Source organism: Branchiostoma lanceolatum, chromosome 3 (genome assembly GCF_035083965.1).
Source record: "Branchiostoma lanceolatum isolate klBraLanc5 chromosome 3, klBraLanc5.hap2, whole genome shotgun sequence".
NCBI classification, from domain to species: domain Eukaryota; kingdom Metazoa; phylum Chordata; class Leptocardii; order Amphioxiformes; family Branchiostomatidae; genus Branchiostoma; species Branchiostoma lanceolatum.
The window spans coordinates 29,908,974-29,928,310 of record NC_089724.1 but is presented as its reverse complement, the minus strand read 5'-3'; the positions used below and the strand labels follow the sequence as shown (position 1 = coordinate 29,928,310).

The 19,337-nt window shown below is 40.0% G+C and overlaps 1 protein-coding gene across 1 annotated transcript in view; it reads right to left on the bottom strand.

Moving 5' to 3' along the window:
* The window catches only part of LOC136431348 (probable JmjC domain-containing histone demethylation protein 2C), a 72,147-nt gene extending 53,967 nt beyond the window's left edge, over positions 1-18,180 (bottom strand). Inside the window, exon 1 of the mRNA XM_066422672.1 lies at positions 17,899-18,180. Within this exon, the coding sequence (XP_066278769.1) occupies positions 17,899-18,060 (162 nt within the window). The 5' untranslated portion in view covers positions 18,061-18,180. The remainder of the gene's footprint in view (positions 1-17,898) is intronic.
* Positions 18,181-19,337: the final 1,157 nt, after the last annotated feature.

Here is a 19,337-nt window from a genome sequence, read left to right as displayed (position 1 = left end):
TCTTTCCCCACTTGCCAAACCAGACCTTGGATGGCAGTTTTGTCAATAGCCCCATTCTTGGTATAAATGCTTCCAGTACACCATCCCTGACCTCAGAGTAAAATTGTCATCATCTGTTTCTAGATTATTCCTGTAAATCAATAGAAAAGGCTGCATACAAAATGCAGGAAATATGATGGATAGAACAAAGCTCTGATATCATGCCTCCCTCCATGCTACCAGCAGTAACAGAGGAACTGATATGAGTTTAGTCATGAAAATTGACCTAAAAAGACATGATATTATACAGGTGTGATTTCGGCTTCCTACCGCAATTGTGAGTGGGCCAGATCTAAAGGAACTGATCTTCTGACGGATTAAGGGTGTGTTCAACTTAAAACCAACTCAGTTGCTCATAAAAATCTGAACAACAAATTGAGATATTTCAGTTTCAAAAACATATGCACCTTTACTTCGGGGCCAATTGTCAACTTATTCGGTGAAGAAATTAAATAAAAAAGGAAGTGAATCATTGTAAAGAATGCATAAAATTACATAATACAAAACTCTAATACTTGATTAGAAATTATTATTCTTTAACAGGTTCACAGTCGGGTAATACTTCTTGTGATCATGAATGAGTCAAAGGATTTCCATACCTAAACCTTTAGCTTATCTGTTCCTGTGCTCAAGCGAAGGAAATCAAGTCCCTGATGGAAGATAGGGTGGAGTGGAGGAAGTTTTCAAGCTTGGTTCGAACGGGAGCTCGACCAAAGTAAAGTAAAGTAAGTCCTGTGCTCAGAGGTAACACAAGCCTCCATCAATGATGGGACAACATTACTTCATTCTCAAAACAGACTAAGTAGGTCAAAATTTGCATGTGAATACCTTCCCATGGCTGCTATTCACGCCTGGGTTGATTTATCTGGGATAATAACATAATATCTACTGCAATCTCCCTAGACAACACAAACTTGTACAAAATACTTTATAACAAGATCTTAGAAACAATATTTCCCTAGACTGATATCTGAAGATGTTGAACAATCTGTGGCAAACTAATTCTGTAAAGGTGGCCCATTTGTGCAAACTTAGAAAGTTCAACCTTTTACAAGCAAATACTTTTGCTGTAATTCCATCGCACACCCAGTTCCAGTTTTCTGTGTAGCTTTATGCACAGAACAGACAGAGATTCCAATGAAAGAACTGACATGGAGACAAATAAAGTACTGTACATGTATTGTCTGCACTGTCAGAGGTAACAGGAAATCATTAGCTGTCCTTCACAAGAAACAGACAAGCCTTGAAAACTGGCAGGTAATAGAAAAAAATCAGCATCAATTTAAATCCACAATTTCAATCCACATGAAAAAAAACATCTTCTTAAGTCAACTGAAAGTCATATTCAGTCAGATCAACCCCCGATTCTAGATCATCTTGCCAGATTCTAAAGTTTAAATTTCAAATATGATCTAATGTCTGATAAATTTCTACAAAAGCCTACAATAAAGCCACTTCAGCTATTCATCCCCAGTGGTATATCATCTTCCAAGATCCAATACGAAAAACACAGCAAACACAAATTCCCTGCTCCTGCAGACTGAGAATTGATCTTCATAGCCTACATCAGGATTAGATTGTACACGGAAAGCCTCAAATGAGTCATTGCAAAAATGCTTCAATGAGTGGCCAGGCAATCAAAACACAAGAAACTGTCCCATAAGTATGTATAAAGAAGGGAATGAACAATAGTCCTGAACTGAAGAGTGAGAGAAGTGCAGGTGTAGTTAGGGGAAGCATGTCTGAATCTCCCCTGTGGTGGCCCCACCTGCAAACTGACCTTTGTGACATGTCAGACACATGACAAGGGTACCAGTCCCTACCACAGCCCCACTTCATCTGCCAGGTCATTGGAACAAAGGGTGGAGAACGCATTCGAACAACAAACAATCCTGCATCAGGACTCTTCATCAGGACACATGTCTGAAATAACATAAGACCTGAACCTACACTTGTGCAAATTACATACCTGCAAGAGGCAATTAGCAACACATAACTTCAAATGGGCAAACAGAATTACATAGCCTACAAGTGTGCAACTTAACAAATCTAATCTATAGCAAAATATCCAAGGAAAAAACTAGCAAGCTGATACTGGCAATCAACGTGTTATGATGTCACAGGACTCCAAATACATATACTGTACTTGGTGCACATGCTCTTTTGTGCTACTAAAATCTTGCAACAAATGTGACCATTATTCCTAAGATAATTGATAGATTTCTTGACTACCAAATTAATGAATTAACCTTATTTACTTCACATACACATGCATTTTATTGAGCATAATTAAGATTCATATATATGCTCACATGCATTATTATTGAACGCAATTCCAACAATTCATATAAATAAGACAATATCATGCAGACATACTTCATACAAAGCTATATCAAGGCACAGACACCTAGCATATAATTGCAGAAAGAATCATCACTTCTGGCTCAAGCTTTCAGCAAAAGTATAGTACCATACGGTGGTCATAAACTGTTCAAACACCACATAAGACACAACAGCCAGAGAAACAATCTGTTAAAACTGCCTGAGTCAGCAAAACAGAGTCAGAGAAGGCACAATGTGTTAGCATGCTGGTCAAGGTCTACTTATAACTCAATGGCATATCAAACCTCCCTGTTGGCATACACCCAGGACTACACCATGTGAGTGTACCTGTTCACAGGCCAGGGGCTGCCATGTCTGGCCTACATCCCTTAAGCCCCTGACTGCATAGTCATTCCAGTCATGTACACAGCAGACTGCTGGGCGACCTTTTCAAGGATTTATCCATTCCACATTTTGTATGCATTTAGGAACCCGCAAACCTGACAGAGCATGCAGAAAGTCATCCCCATAAAAGGCCTTGCAACGGGGTACAAGGGAAGTTACTAACTAGGAGTGGACACCAGTTTAGAACATTGGTCTGGACTTGAACCTGATCCTTTTTAGTATCATAATTTCTGTAACGACTTGTGCAACTCCAATTCAGGTCAGAATGCAGACGATGCCAGAAAGGCTGCAAAGATAAAGACAAATCCCCCCCCCCTTCAATATGAAAGGGGTACTCAACAGCAGAAGAAAATGCTATTTTCTAAAATACCATATTTTCATGATACAAAATCAACCATATTTTGTAACATTTCCTTGAGGATTAACAAAGAAATGGGCCATCTATAATCCACTAACTGCTGAGTGCCTCCCCTCCCCTCCCCTCCCCATGCATGATGTATGATGGGAGTGATGCAGACCTCTATTAGTACTAGGGCTCAAATACTGGCTGCATATGCACTTCTGTGCACCCAAAATTAGAACTAATATTTGACTGAGAGTGCACCAGTGCACCTAGACATTTTGGTAAGGTAAGCTATAGGGTGAAGGTACTACTATTGCACACTAGTATGCGGAATATGATTGAAATGTAAGTATCAGAAAAAGCAATACCGCATAACTTTGTTTCATGTATTATTTGTTAAAAATTATAATGAAGTTTAAGTCATTTAACTACAGATTGAAGTCTTTGCTGGCACGTTCTTCTTCTCTCAAAAAAGTAGATGTAGGGTGGTAGCTTTATTAATGTAGAAACCTATAATTCCCTTACGGTACATGCTACGGATCATGACATATTGGAGGTGCAGATAGCTGTAGGAAGGTGAATACAACGTTATGTGCGTTATGCTAATAAAGACCTTGTTTGCATATTTCATGCAGAAACGTATCATGTTTTGTTTCATGTATTATGATGTCATATTGGAGGTACATTCATATGGTAGGGACTTCATATTGGACATATAAGTAGCTTGAATAAACAACAAGTTGAACAACACCATTTCATACTTTCTTTATTAATGGGAGGGAAATATCTAGTCTTTCTAGAGTCTATTGAAATTCTACCATCTCTAAAAGCAGCAAAATAAGTAGTATTTGCAAGAAACTTTTAAACTCCTAATAGAAACTACTGACTTATAAGTTACAGTCATGTATCAAACCTAATGGGCCACATAATAATCTAAAAATTTCAATCCAAAAATACTCCTTGGAGTGTGTATCAGTCCTAACTAACTAACATAGAAAAGTAGTTGGCATGTCTTTAACCAGGGGACCATTGTGGTACAACAATGTTCTTTGGAAACTGTACTCTGAAGGGTGCGGAAGCTTATAACAGGCACAATGTAGGTCGATATCTGTGAATGACATGTTTTCTTGTGTGCTGTCCCCACTTACAGCTGAGCAAATAATCCCACCCACCTTCTGTGGCCATCCTACTCCTCTTATTTGCACTACTGTAAATGCAGAAATGTTTGCGGTGGTTTTATGTTCGCGGCGACTATTTCACTGCGAACATTTTTGTCCAGCACTACATAGCAGTATGTGACTTACGCCCTGCCGCAAACTTAAACCACCGAGAACATCCGATTTTCGCTTTAACATGAAATAGAAACGCAAACTTAAATGCATTTACAGTATCCTCTGTATCGCTTTGTTTACCCATGCATTAGCAGGAGAATACAAATGAGATGACCATCAAGAACTAACAACTGGCAGGCTTACTGATGACTTGCCATGAGATGTAGAAAAAAGGTCAGGGCAGTGCAACTGACTCTAAGCCACACTTTACACTGACAATAGTAAAACATTTGCTACACTGCAACGTTGCTAGCTACGGCACTTATGTGTGTGAAGAGAGAGACAAAAGTAGGTTTTACTATGAACCACCTCTGGCTCCACACTAGTCATGCAAACCTTCAGTGGGGGATCTGTCACTGTGTCACGGTAGTAGGACACCAGGGCTCCAAATTCATTTTTGAAAATAGGTGCACCCAACCAAAAAAATTAGGTGCACAGAAAGAATTTTGGATGCACCACATACAATAAAGTTGTATGTCAGCAAAATATATATAAGTTTAACGCTCTTAAGAACTTCAATCTGTAATTCTATAGCTAGCTTCAAAATTTCAAACAAGTATTTGCATCAAACAAAGGTTATATTGAATTTCAAGAAGGTTTAAAATACCAGTGTACCTTTACCCTAGAGTCCATTCCAAGTCACCGCGAGGGTTGTTATTGTCATAATTTAGAACTATTTTCAAGTTATTGTTATTATTTGTGTAAGAGATTTGATACTTTTGAAATATTTTGAATGTGATTTCAACTTTCTAAATATTTCTTAAGTTTTCTAAAACTTTAGAAATATTCATGATGTAGAATATGATATTTACAATGGTTTCTAAATAATGGTAACAGCATTCTACCATTATTTACAATTTTTTACAATTTCTTACCATTTTCTACCATTATTTGTAACATCTCTATAAATAGGTCAGAGGGCTGGGAAGAAAGCAATTCACACATCCTTGCGAAGTTTAGGGAAGAATGCTTTCCACAAAGGACCCAACAGTGTCCTGCAGTGAAGTCTAAAGATGTACAAAGGCAGACAGAAGGGCCAGATTAGCACCTACTTTTATAGGGGCAATCACCATTCTACCATTGTTAACCATTTTCTACCATTTCTTGTTAATATTTCTAAAAGTGAAATAATCACATAGATGTTTAGAAATTATTACAAATAAAGAGGTTTTTGTGCAGTTACTTTCAAAATATTTCTAAATTATCTAATTAAATTCAAATTAATTCATATTTTTGTATTTGATCTTTTAGAAAAATTTAGAACTATTGTCAGTCAGATATTCTTTTATTAGAAATTTTTCAAAATGATTACAAATATTATTATAAAACCCTCGCGGTGACTCGGAATGGACTCTATAGCCTACAAAAATATCTAGGTGCACTGGTGCAGACTCTCAGTCAAAAATCAGGTGCACAGCTCCAATTTTAGGTGCACATGCACCCAGTATTTCGAGCCGTGGACACAGTTTCTGGCCTATGGTGGTCGACTACGTGCATACAATCATAGAAGGGTGTCCTAGGGAAACACAACAAACAGATATGCCAAAGTTGAGGGTACAATCTACAAAATAACTGGAAACAACAAAAAGTTATTGATTTTCAACATTTTGACGACCACTTGTAAATGGGGTCATGGGGGGGGGGGGGGGTCCCAAGCAGCCAGCTGCAAAAGTCACACACATTTATACGCCGAATGGGCAAACTTCACAATCTAATTCGCACGATCTAAAAGCCGACTTATTATACTACCATATGGTTAAGTTTGTGCCTCGCTGGCTTTCATGTTTAAGTTTTTACACACGTATCAAGATTTAGGGCGCACTACATTTTACCCCTACGCCACAAACGCCAAGGGTCGCAGATAAATACTGTGAGCTGCAACCTTATAGCTGACGACAGAAGTTGGAGATCAGGGGTCATATGCTAATAACTCTGCATCATGTTATTTCCTGTTCTAAAATAAAGGACTGCATGCCATTTTTTGGCAGCAACAAGTGAAAATTGCTTTCCTCAGGATTTGGACGCCAATGTAAAACCTTACCTAAACAAGCTATCTGCCACCAAAAAATCAAGACCATAGCACGTCCAGGTCAAAAGATATAAAAATTGAAGTTCTACTGCAGTACCAAGGTCACATACCAGGGGGCCCAAAATCAACCTTGAATTTTGGCTTCACAACACCCGCCCACATACCAAATATCATTGTAATCCATCCAGAGGTTCTTAAGTTATGCTGACTACAATAGTCCGGAAACACACACAAACACACACACAGACACACAGAAACGCCAAAAACAATATCTCCATTTTTCATAGAGATAATAATGCCATGCCAGAGGGCAATGGTAGACTTTGGGGAGTAGAAAAGGCTCAGCCTCTCATGGGCATAAGGACAGTCCAAAACATGTTTGACAGGTAAGACTTAGACAGATATTTGTTTTGCGCCAAATCTGTGTTCCCTTGCAATCAGTCTTCAGGCGAGGGTTTGGGAATAAATATTTAATAATAAAAAAATTAGTTTCCCTACAAAACGTAGCTCTGCTATGCTAAAAAGTTTAAAAAGTAAGCCCAGCCTGAGCCAATGAGAGACAGCCTGAGGTCCGATTGATTTTGGTCTACTGTACATTAAAAATCGGACACATACTTTACTTTCTTCACCCATATAACACTGGGAACAGTTCATATACTAATAATAACTTTATTGCAAGTTCATGCCCGAAGGCTAATTGCAGACAAACAAGTACATGGGAATACATGGGAATCAAAAATAGTTATCTAGACTACTGTCAAAGTTCTAAGTTAACTAAGGTTGACTATGGTTGGGTTTGACTTCTTTTTTGAAGGCAGTGGAAAATGAAGAGACCCACGTTTTTCATCGTAAGTGGGTTTGTTGATTTTAGTAGTGATATGGATTTTTGTAGGCTATTCAAATGGTAAAAGCTTGGAGAATTAACGGAAGCTGTTTTATATAAATCGTTTCTTTCGGCCTCATATAGAGGGCATTGGCAAATGAAATGTATTTCATTTTCCACTGCGTTCATTGTACAAAACTTACACATTCTCTCGTGAGCGGGCAGCTTTTTATATCTACCCTTTTCTACCCTTTTCTATTTCTAGTGGATCATATATTATACAATGATTTACAATCTATTGCCAACGGCTGCAAAATCCACAATCAATTTCCATTTCCCCAGGTTATTGGAAAAAGCCGGGATTCGACTCCTGCATTTTAAAGCACTAGAGCTGTTTGAACATAAACAAACACTGACCTTTGAACCGGCAGCTGGGAAGCACTGGTCTTGTAGTGGAATACCCCTTCCCAAAAAATGTCATTCTATTCTATATTCCATAAATAAATAAATAAATACCATCACAAATGGCAACAGTCACAATTTCTTTCTGGATTTGAAAAGTAAACACAAGTCTGATCTCCCTGCCTGAAAACTGGCCAAAATTAACCAATGATTTCACCAGGAACAAATTCTCAAAAGAATGCTTTGTGTGCATGTCCATATACCGGTCCTTACCCTATCCTAGACTTGTGTCTGTTTAAGAAGGTACCTATTTAATGAGTATGAAATTCTTATAATTCACCGTCAAGGAGACTTTCCCACCAAATACACCTTTCCCGCACAATTATGCAGGACCTTCGTTGTCGTATGTTCAGAAATTTTCTTAGACAAACATGGAACAGTCATAGGACCTCCACTGAAGGGTCACACAGCCAGGTCTGAGGTGGTCCCATTATGATTCCCTGAAAACTGTCGCACGACCATTTTGGTCCTCTTTAGACACTAGAAATACCAGTGCCAGAGACCTCGCCGACACTTAACTGACATCAGTAAAGCGGGCCTAAACCCACTGCCAAGGTCAATACAACTCACTGCAAAGTCCTGCCTCAGGGGAGACTGTAGCAGGAATCTGTTTTGTTGCCTAGTCACTAAAGTCAGCTCGTGATTAATAGAATGCAGCCATGAAAGCAAGGTGGTCTGGAAAGCATAATGAAGGAAAGACACAACAGTTTGAGACAAGGTCACATTCATATACCTGCAGTTCACTAAAGGAACTGTCACCGACACAGGCAAATATGAAATGATATGCAATGCTTCATGCTTCTTTCCCATGAAACATGTCATGCACACCATCCAGTCAGCTGACTGCTGCTCTGAATGAAGGTTCATTCTGGTTTTTAGATCAGGACTTAAGATAACAACAGGCAGATAGTTGGTGTAAACAGGCTGGGCTGCTTGGGTTGGTAGAGGGCACAGGCCTTCAGCCTACTGTAATTCACTTTATCTTCACGTAGCAAATTTTCACGGTGTAAGGAAAATGGACATCTTCACTGGACTTTAACTTTACGATGGCGACAAGTGATTTACAGAACGGATATGTGAAGGTATCATAAATAATAACAACAGGTTTTTTCACGGGGATGATAAGTTCACGGTACAGAGGTGACCGTGAAAACAGTGAACATTCTTTCTTACATGTATAAGATTCAATATGTCTTTTATTGGTTTGTCACAGTTCAACTGACTGAATTGAAAACCAAAATACAAACAAGTTTGAGCCTAGCAGTCCAGTCGACATGCAATCAATGAATCATCTCATACGTATCTAAAAACCAATAAATGGACAAAAAATAGACAAGATCTATTCACAAAATATGTTATTGATAATAAATAAGAATAGGAAGCCCTAATTATGTTTTTTGCCCAAGAGGAAACATCACAACAACACATTGATTTTTCTGCCCAACATCAAACTTCAAAGGCTGCCCTACCTGGAGAATGCCCTTCCCTTTGTGCCTCTGCACCTCCTGGTATATCCTGTTCCCTTCTCAAATGAACCTCCCCTGAAAATGTGGCCGATCTGCCAGCCACATGTCTGCCTGCACCTGTGGTTATATTTCTCTTGGCTAGACAGGCCCCTGGGGTCAAGGCACACAGTTGACCTGGCCTTGCAGGCTTTTCAGGGGGATTGACAACAACTACAAAGAACCCTGTCCTCCAGTGTTCCTAACGATCTGAGTGGTGGGTGTGAATTACTTCATAAAGGTTTACACTCACTTGCCTCATTAGCGATCACAACTTTCTTGCACCCATCCCAGTAAAGACTACACAGACTGAATATGGGATGTCCAGTACTGAAAGACAATATACTGTACTTTTTTGAGCCAGGTTTCCCACTGGGGCAAAAGCTAGGTTGCACATTGGAATTTCAGTTTGCCTCACCTACATTCATTGATTTCTTCAAATTACCTCCAGTACAGTCACTGACCAAAGACAGCAGATGCTATCTGAAACGTCTGACTGTTTCAAAATTTTATCGAGTTGCTTTGGCGTACCTACAGTACATACATAACCTTTTACAATATCACTTTGTTTCAAAATAAAAATTAGATTCTACTAGAAAGACCGACACTTGTTTGTAATTGTGAGCAAATACAGCATATTTCACTCCCTCCCTATGCAATAATGGACGTTTTGTAACGATCTAAGCTATATGAAGTTGAATGTGTGGTTCATTGCTAGGGTGTTCCTGCAATGTGACCTCAGGTAAACTGAATGGACTATGTGTTCGTTGGCCAACAGCAGATGGAAGGTGAAACCCATGATCGCAAATTATAGGCTAATCGGGAAAAAATTGTCAAGTTGCAACACATATTGAACAAAAAATATGCCAAAGAAATCACCACAAGTGGCAGGGATGAGCGGACAGCTTCCCGTATAAAGACATCAGACTGCCAAATGTTTCTACAGTTTCTACTGTACTACAATCAGGGCTCAAAAAACCTTTTTTTGTTGTTACATGAAAAATTGCATGTTGGAAAAAATTTACATACAATTTGAAAATTAGTCATTTGAAGACACAACATCTCTCAGACAGTGCAGGTATTGGTAACTTATTGATCTGTTTGTTTGGACATCGATTTCTGTGTTTCAATTGAAAATTTAGCGTATTTTGAGAGTGATAGCACAAGCTTCCTTGGGCCCTTGGCCCAAATTATTTCTACTACGTCTGAGTAATTGTTGCAAAGTTGAGTTCTCAGGCTCAAAATCTAGGTTGCACACAGTGCTACCTGGGTTTAGAAATATGTTGCGCGAAGCAAAATGTGCAACTGGGTATTTTGAGCTCTGGTAATTTACATCACAAAAATTTTAATCAACACAATACCATAGTTTTGGAAATCCTGCCATTAACACTTACACTATACATGATACCATGTAGACCATTACAGGCATTCATATTCTAATTAGGTGATAGTACGCACAAAGACACTTTAGGCTGCTGGTCACAGGTGAAGTAATCTACATAAACAGGTTTTCTGATCATCACACTTCTTACTCTTGAAGTGTTTATGACACCCAAATACAACATTTCTAATATCCTATACAATGAACGAAGATATTAGTACAAAATACACACCCTTCTGATGTTATTGAACATCCAACCTTAAGTACAAATCATATTTCCAGTTCTTGATTCCTGCCACTAGGTTATTAAGGTAATTTCTGGCTCATAACATCATAGTAAACACAGCAGTCAGTTCGGAACTCCGTATTTCTAATCAAACAACTTTGTAATGTAAATACCAGGAATACAGTTGTCCTGCCTGTCGCAACCCCTCTCTTACTGTCTTAGATCTGTTCTCAACATAGGTAATAAATTCTATCCTTTCTGTCTTCTATTTCTAAAAATGTCTTTAAATTAAGAAATAGAACTCTTGACTGTTCAAAAGCACCAATAACAAATAAGAGAAATATGCAATGTCTTCATTTGCAGCTGTTCAACTTTCATTCACAAAATAGATAAACAATATACACTTCACAAATAAATCTAACCATTCATGGTTAAAGTTTAACACTGTTTATGCTTACCGTCTTGGTTATACTTTGCAACATCTCATATTCTACTCACAGAGTGACACACGGTCAGGAATAAAAATTAAAGAGGATAATTAACTGGGTTAGATCTAGAAACATTTCCTGTTTCAATGACCAAGCAGGTCACAACATGCTCCCATTGGTAACCAATCAAATGTGTTGTCTATAGCAGGAATAAATTGGTATCACCCCACCCCTAGCAGACAGGCTGACACTGTGGTGAGTATGATGAAAAACACCTGCCTATGGGGATGGTCCTGCCAACCTACTGTAACATATCTATCTATCTACACAGCAATGTGAGGAACCTGGACACACTGATGGTTCAACTACTGACCAACCCTCCTCTCCTACTAACAGTAATAAGATGTATTCTTACCTCCATACAAGTGTTCCAAGTGAATTTCAACGAGACATGAAACTCAAATGTAAAGAAACTATAACAGTAATCCAAGGCTTTATCTTCTATTTATGTCAATTTCTTGTGTTAGATGGCAGATGCATGTGTGTCAGAAAAACCTAAAACTAGTACAAAACCAATGTATATCTGTGTTTCAAAAATCATTACCAATATAACCCCCATCTGGGCCAGGGCCCCACTGTCGTGGGAGGCCCCTTTTGTTCCTCCATCCATCCATCAAGCATGAAAGGGACAGTTGCTTGGCCTGCAGGGTTTTCAGCTGCAAACCTTGATGAAGGCTTGTGCGTTAACTGGAGCCTCCCCAGGAATTCAGGTGTTCCATTTTCCGCTGACAGCATTGTTTATCTTGGGATTAGGCCCAGCCAGAACAATGTACTACTCACCAAGGCAAAAATTAATCATTAGTTTTCCTTACACGAACAAGCAACTCAAGGATTTAGTCCCCATTACCTGAGTACTCATGGTGGTGTTGAACAGGAGAAATGGGCAGTTCTGCATGAGGACTGAGGAGTGTAGTCAAGCCAAGAAAAAACAAACAAGAATGTGCACCAGCATTTTAACTCATTTGTTCTTCACAATTCCACTGCAAAACAGTTGCGGTGTTTGATAACCCCCATTTCAAAAACAGCTGGTGTGTTAGCAAAACCAAACAAGGCCGAGCAAGGTCACTATGTGCCCTTCTCTCAGGTCACTCCTGAGAGAACAGTTGTCAATTGCACAACAATATATTGTTTCAGTCTAGTGCAGCAATAGACACCACAGAATGAAATTGAAAACGGCTACCTTTCATATGCAGAGAAGACGTGGTTGTCAAACACAATACTGACTACAGTCAATAGATCAAAACGCTTTTGTTCACACCAAAAAAGTTTGCCAGTTCTTTTCATGGGAACAAAATAATACCATCCAGAAGTGTTCTCTAAAACACTAAATCAACACTTCTGCTTCCAATCTAGACGGCAAAATAATGAAAACCGAGCCATCATTTGCAACAACAATTACGGGTAGAATCTATTACAATATCACAAACCAACTGTAAATTTGAATGACTCAAAGCTCTGACTGAAGTTGAAATATGTCCAGTAACACAAGCAAGGTCCTGTTTCCTACCAGCAACACCTAGCCAATATCCTTTCAAATGGCAGCCAACTAGATAAGACAACAAGATTGTATCAAGACATGGGACAAGGTATAAATTATTTACAGGACCTGACTTATGTAGACATTATATGTCCTTGGAAGCAACCTTACAAATCATGTCAGCTCCTAATGCAGACCCTGACTGGCTTCAGACAAGGTCACAAAACTAAACTGGATGTGAGGAACATGCAAAGCTATTTAGGTCTACTTCCTCTCAGAACTTAATCCTCTGCTTCAAAACATAATAGCAACATTATCTAAAATGGATCTGCTTGTTTGGACTGACATGTAGGAAAAATCACCATTTTGAGGGCAAGGAAGGGGGAACAGATATCATGGCTGAAAAAAGAATGTTTGAACCCTGGCACACCTCTTGGGGCACCCCATTGGGAAATACCTACTTTTAGACCCGTTCATACTACACTTTAGACTGCCGACGGTACACGATCGTGTGACTATCGTTGTGAGCTATGGTTCTCTGTAGACACACGGTCAGGAATTATCACCTGTGGTGCAGTATTCCATTGAGTTGCGTGTGTGACCCACAGTGACCTTGCACAAATTCAAAATAGCGAGAGATTTTACTGTTTGCAACAACTGTTGCCCTGCAGATGAGACGCTCAGTAACATGGTTAACAAAGAAAGAGATTCAGGCCTGTACAGAGACAGGCAATACCTGGGGTTGAACCTAATGTCAGTGGCCACCCCCGGGCATGTCACAGGGATCGGGGAATAGAGAAGTAACCACTGGTGGCATAGTAGCAGGGTGTCGCGCCAGAATAAGCTGTTTTGGATGTGAAAAATAGTTTCCATTGTTGACTGCATGTATATTTACAAAGAAAACGATAGAAATTTTGCTTCGGGGATAGGAAGGGAGGTAGTTTCAATGTGGCTTGGGCAAATTGTGGTTTCAATCTAGCACGGGTCAATATGCAAATTCACGTATTTCGGCACCCAAACCAGCTAGCCATCAGGAATATTTTCTGCCTATCGTTGATCAGATTAGTACGATCAGATGGCCGGATTCCCAAAAATAGAGCAGCCATTATAATGTGTAGATGGGTGGGGAAACTCGACTGTTGATCATTCAGAGCAAAATGCTACAGTTTTACAGAGTGGCCGTGAGTTGGCAAAACAGGGCTTTCAGAAATATTGAAAACAGTGTCGCACCAGGATTAAGAATGTGAAGAATAAGTTAGTACTAGTATATAAGAAGCTGCATAACAATAATGCTAGTGAAAGAAATATAGCCAAACTTTTGCTAGATAGCAACTTGTGGGTGCCGGTAGTAGAGAGGGGCTTTGCCTCTGTTGATTAAACTATAAGCAAAAGTGCCCGTGTTGGACACGGCCGTAGCTACAATGCAAAGCCAAAAATTGTGGTATGTATCTCAGCAATTATCTTTTTATTTCTCAATAATGTGCGTAGCGCTTGGGACTAGAGTCGCCTTACAGCTAAACTTGTGAACTCCACATTTTCCCCTTGTTTTTCTGCAAATATACAAAGAAAAGACCCTAAATTTGAACATCAGGGGAGTGGCGCTGGGAATTTTGGAGTGGTACACCACCCTTACACCATTGCCCAGGGAGAGCCCTTGTATAATACCAGGGCTGTACACCTTTTTGCACCCAAATTGTGCACCTAATTTTTAACTGTGGGCGCACTTTTTTTTCGAAGGCTATAGGGTTGAGGTACTATTGTATAGTATCATACAGAATATTCTTGAATTCTAAGTATCAGAAAAAGCAACATAGCCTTTACTTGATGTATAACCTTTTTGAATTTTGAAGTTAAATTACAGATTGAAGTTCTTAGTAGAGGCAGTGGGGTTAAACTTTGCAATTACGTTTAGCTGACAAAAATTGTACTTTATTTTAAGATGTGCCTCGGGAGGGTGGTGGCGGACGATACACATCCCTGCCGGCAGTTCCTGGTGCAGTCCGAGGACACTCCATACCAACTAAGATGAACATCAACCTTCAAAATACCGCTCAGCTGAACAAAGAGACATGAACAATCCTTTATTCCTAGAACGCTCAAAATCATGCAATAATGATCAGCAAAAAGCGGACACTAATGACCTTCAATACTGTATTCTTAATGTTTTATCTTAATATGTATACGATGTTCTCTTAGATTGGTAGCAGATTTGAGATAATTCGTGTCATTTGTACCTTCGATCTGTGATACTGTGTAATTTTAACATTTAATCTTATTATGAAATGATGACGTGTTGTTGCTGTAAGAATTGTGAATTGCAACGCAATTCAGGCTGTCTCAGCCTGCGATGTTGTAAACATTGAATAAAGTTTCTAAATCATGTGAACCCAAAATTCTTTCTGTGCACCTAATTTTTGGGGCTGTGTGCACCAGTGCACCTACAGTATTCCCAAAAATGAATTTCTACCCTTAATTACATTTATGGAATACATTACATATAAATGTAATATACATCTTGATACTTCAAATAGGAGAGAAAGCATCTGTCTGCCTGTTATGTTCTGGTCTTCTACACACTGCATACTTACACCTTTCCCAGTGCTCATCTAGCCTATACTACATCTGTATTACATATAAAAATAATATATACTAGATACAGTATATTACATTTGTACGTAAAAATGACCTGAGGCAATCTATTATAACATGCTAGACTCTATTAATTTTTCTATATAATGGGAACAATCACCGCTTTTGTTCTCCTTTCTGAGAACTACCCTGGAATGGAAGTCTCTCATTACCCAACAGAGTACCTACTGACCAATACTCACATGATACTGAAGGTTAATACATCCTGGCCATCAACAAACCCACCCCATCCTACCATCTCATATATGCACATAGCATAGGAAAACATTCCACGCACCAGGTAGGTAAGGACAACTGATGAACCCAACATTGTCAGTAACTACTACAGGGGAAGAAGAGGGTCATGTCTTCACCAAAGACAAAGGCTGCTATATCTTTCACTCCTACTCTCTCTCACAAAGCAGTCTTCTGCAGCTGTTTCACGCTTCAGACTCAAAATTCCTTCAGTCTTCCCCAGCCTAAAAAAATTAGGACCACAGCACACTGCTCCCCAGTAAATGAGTAATGGAGCAGAGAATAAACCACAGCTTGAAGACTGGAAAATCAAGAAAAACATATGGTAGACATTACTAGACAACATGTGTTTTGTCCATTTTGTTCAAAAATCAACTGTCCCTAAGTTGGGTTATTCTATATGATCTAAAATTTCCAAATACCCCACCAAAGTGAAGTGAAGCAAGCTAGACAGCCAGAGAAGACGTGCTCAACTTGATTCATGGGAAACAGGTATCTGGAGACATAACTGCACTGCCTGGGGCAACAGTGCTGGTATTTGTTGTTTTACATGCAGAAAATTACTTACCAACCCTGGATACTTATCTAACTGGGAACAGGGGTAATCTAATACATTACAATACAAGTATCATATAACAATTTTGTAGGTAAATAATAAAACCGGTAACACATATATTAAAAATTATGAAGCTTGTAAAAGAATAAAAGAGTAACGTTAGCTGATGATGGAACTCAATGGTCTTTGCATACACAAAAGAATCTTGAATGCCCCAACATCACTGACCTTTATTTTAGAAAAAAACAAACACCATCACATAATCAAGTTACTGACTGTATCTTCCAGCTACTATAAATTAGCATGATATTTTCAAAATAGGGTTTGAGAATATCCATCAATGGGAAATGAGAAACAAAGGGCATTCCACTCCCTAAGTAAACATCCTCCAAAAAGTGAATAGTCTACATCAGTACATGATGATGCACAATTTGCACCCTTCAATTGGTGTAAAAGTCCAACAACAACATATTTATCTCATCAGTATGGGTTGAGTAGCCTGCAGAAGAAGAAAGCCTTTAAAGTCTAAACTCTGTACTGTTTCCAAGGGTTGACATTCTCTGACCTGGACTGCCATGCAATCAGGCTAAATCAACTGTGTCCCCTCTCCAATTTCCCCCAGAAATATTCAGTGGGTGAGGTCACATCTGACACACTAGATTAGCCTGAACCGGCCTTCCAAACTGTAGCAGCCAGCGACTAGCAGCCAGCAAGGACACACAAAAGCCTTCCTATAGTGAGTGATTCAGAAATCTGGTGAGTAAACACCAGCTAAACACACACACAAGTTTTTGTGAATTTGAGGCTGGGCCTTGTAAGCAAACAAGTCCTGAGCCAACCCTTTCCTATGGGATCTAATCTCCAAGCAGATATTGGGTTAGGTATGTTTATGTGGCATGCTGTATTGTGTATTTCTACTATGTATCCACGTTTTTATCTTGTCACCTCTCCTTGTGAAAATGCTGCACAAACCGACCCTATACCAGCATTAAGTGTCCAGACATACAAGCCTGTCTCATACCATAATACCTGGCAGAAGCCAGGGCCCTGTTTATTTTCAAGAAACCACTGATAGTGAGGCAACCTTTTTTTTCATTCCAGTGGACCAGTACAGCCCTTTCCCCTGTGGTCCTTAGCGTGTACGTAAGGCTGGGATATGGAACTACAAATTCTCAGGAAACGGGAGAAATAAAAATAAAACCCATTATAGAAAATGGAGGAGAGAACACAAGGTACCCCCTCAGCAGCGGGCACCCTCCGTCTGCGGCCCGTCCCGTACCAGGCCCCGTTAAATCATTCTAAAATATGATAAAAGATCTACACATATCTTACACTTCTTCTACAGAACCAGTATTTTGTTTAGTGTGGGAAGAGCTGAAGGTGCGCTGTGCTGTGTGTGAGGGACCCTCCCCGGAATGTCGGCCTGGATCGGGGACAGGGCCGCTCTCCTCTCCCCACACTGCAGACGGGACGGGGGGGTCGCCTCGCACTCAGGACGGGCTGGGCGAGTCTGCGGGGCCGCTACAACATCACAGCACCATACATGCGACATAATGTATGTACTTCTACATTTGGGAAACTAAATGACCCACAGATAGGGTGGAATAGTGGAATAATGTGGACGAACTTACCGAGAAGTCGGGGTGCTTCTGGTCCTCCGGCTTGTGCGAGACAGCACGTATGACCCCCGATTTCCAATCCCATTCCGAAATCCTGGAAAATTTCAGCTTCCCGCCCCCGGATACGCACAGGAACCGCTTCCCTACGAGCTCCTTACGCTCCTCCATCATCATTGCTAGGGAATCGGTGGCATATTACTCCGGGAATGAGGAAAATGTGAAGAAAAACGTGCACTTGTGTGTACGGCTGTCCTCTGAACAGACACACTCTGGCGCGCACTGATCCGGGTACGCACCACGCGAGCCGTCTCCGGGTCACCTGTCTCCTTCCGCGTGTACTCAAATTTGGAGAAAGTAGTACGTATTGATCGCTGTGTTCCATCTTAGGCTCTTAGAGGGGGTTGCAGTATCCGTTAAAATGAAAATACTGTAGGATGATCGTATCGCCAAGGTTGGAAAAGCACTTTGCATGACCAGGTGGATGGGCAGGGGTGCCAAAGAATACATACAAATTTTACGGAATACATACGAGATTTACGGAATACATACGATCCATTACTAGAAACATACGATCCGTACGGAATACATACGATCCATTACGCAGAAACATACGATCCGTACTAATTTGCTGGCCATCGTGCTTGCACCGAATCTAGCTTTGTCTGGTCCTCCTAGTTGGTCTAAGCCTACATCAGTCTTAATTTAGTGCAGCTTGAGATTTTTAGAGTTTATCCGGATGGGATACGCCATTATTAAGCTCTTATAAGCCAAGATATCGTACGAAGAACTGGTTATCCCGAGTCCGCCATATTGAATTTGCCGCTGATGTCACGTGATCAGGACATTTCTCCAAATTAGTATGGATCGTGCTGGAGGAGGGTGGCCAGGTAGAGACTATGAAGAGCGTGATCAGCCATGATTCCATGTATTTCGTAGCTGAACCATTCAAAATTTAGCGTAGAGCCGGCAATCGGTGCATTCTGTCACCTGAATTTAGTGTAAGGCAAAGCCAGCCTGACGAATTTAAGGTATAACGTTATGTAGTTGCCTTTTCTGAATCTATCACATATAGCATTGACCGTACCCCCAATGCAGCCCCCCTGACACGGCTGACATTTGAATTAGGGCCTAGTGCATGCTCTTTCCCTAGGCTGTTTTATATTTCCTGTAATTTGCAGGGAAAGCCATCTTACTCATCTCATGTAATTCGTAGTGAGGCGACCAAATTTTGCGTATCCCCTACATATTACGCCTACCTAGCGTTATAGGTAGGGGGTTCTTCTGAATTTAGAGTAAAGCGTTGTCGGGACCCCCCCCCCCCCATGCAGATCCTCTTGAATGACCAAAAATTGCTCTAAGGATTTTGCTTCAAGGAGATATTAAAAAATTTCAGGCTATTTGCAGTTTTGGTGTCAAGTGCTAAGTAGCCAATAACTTTTTGAAGAACTTCA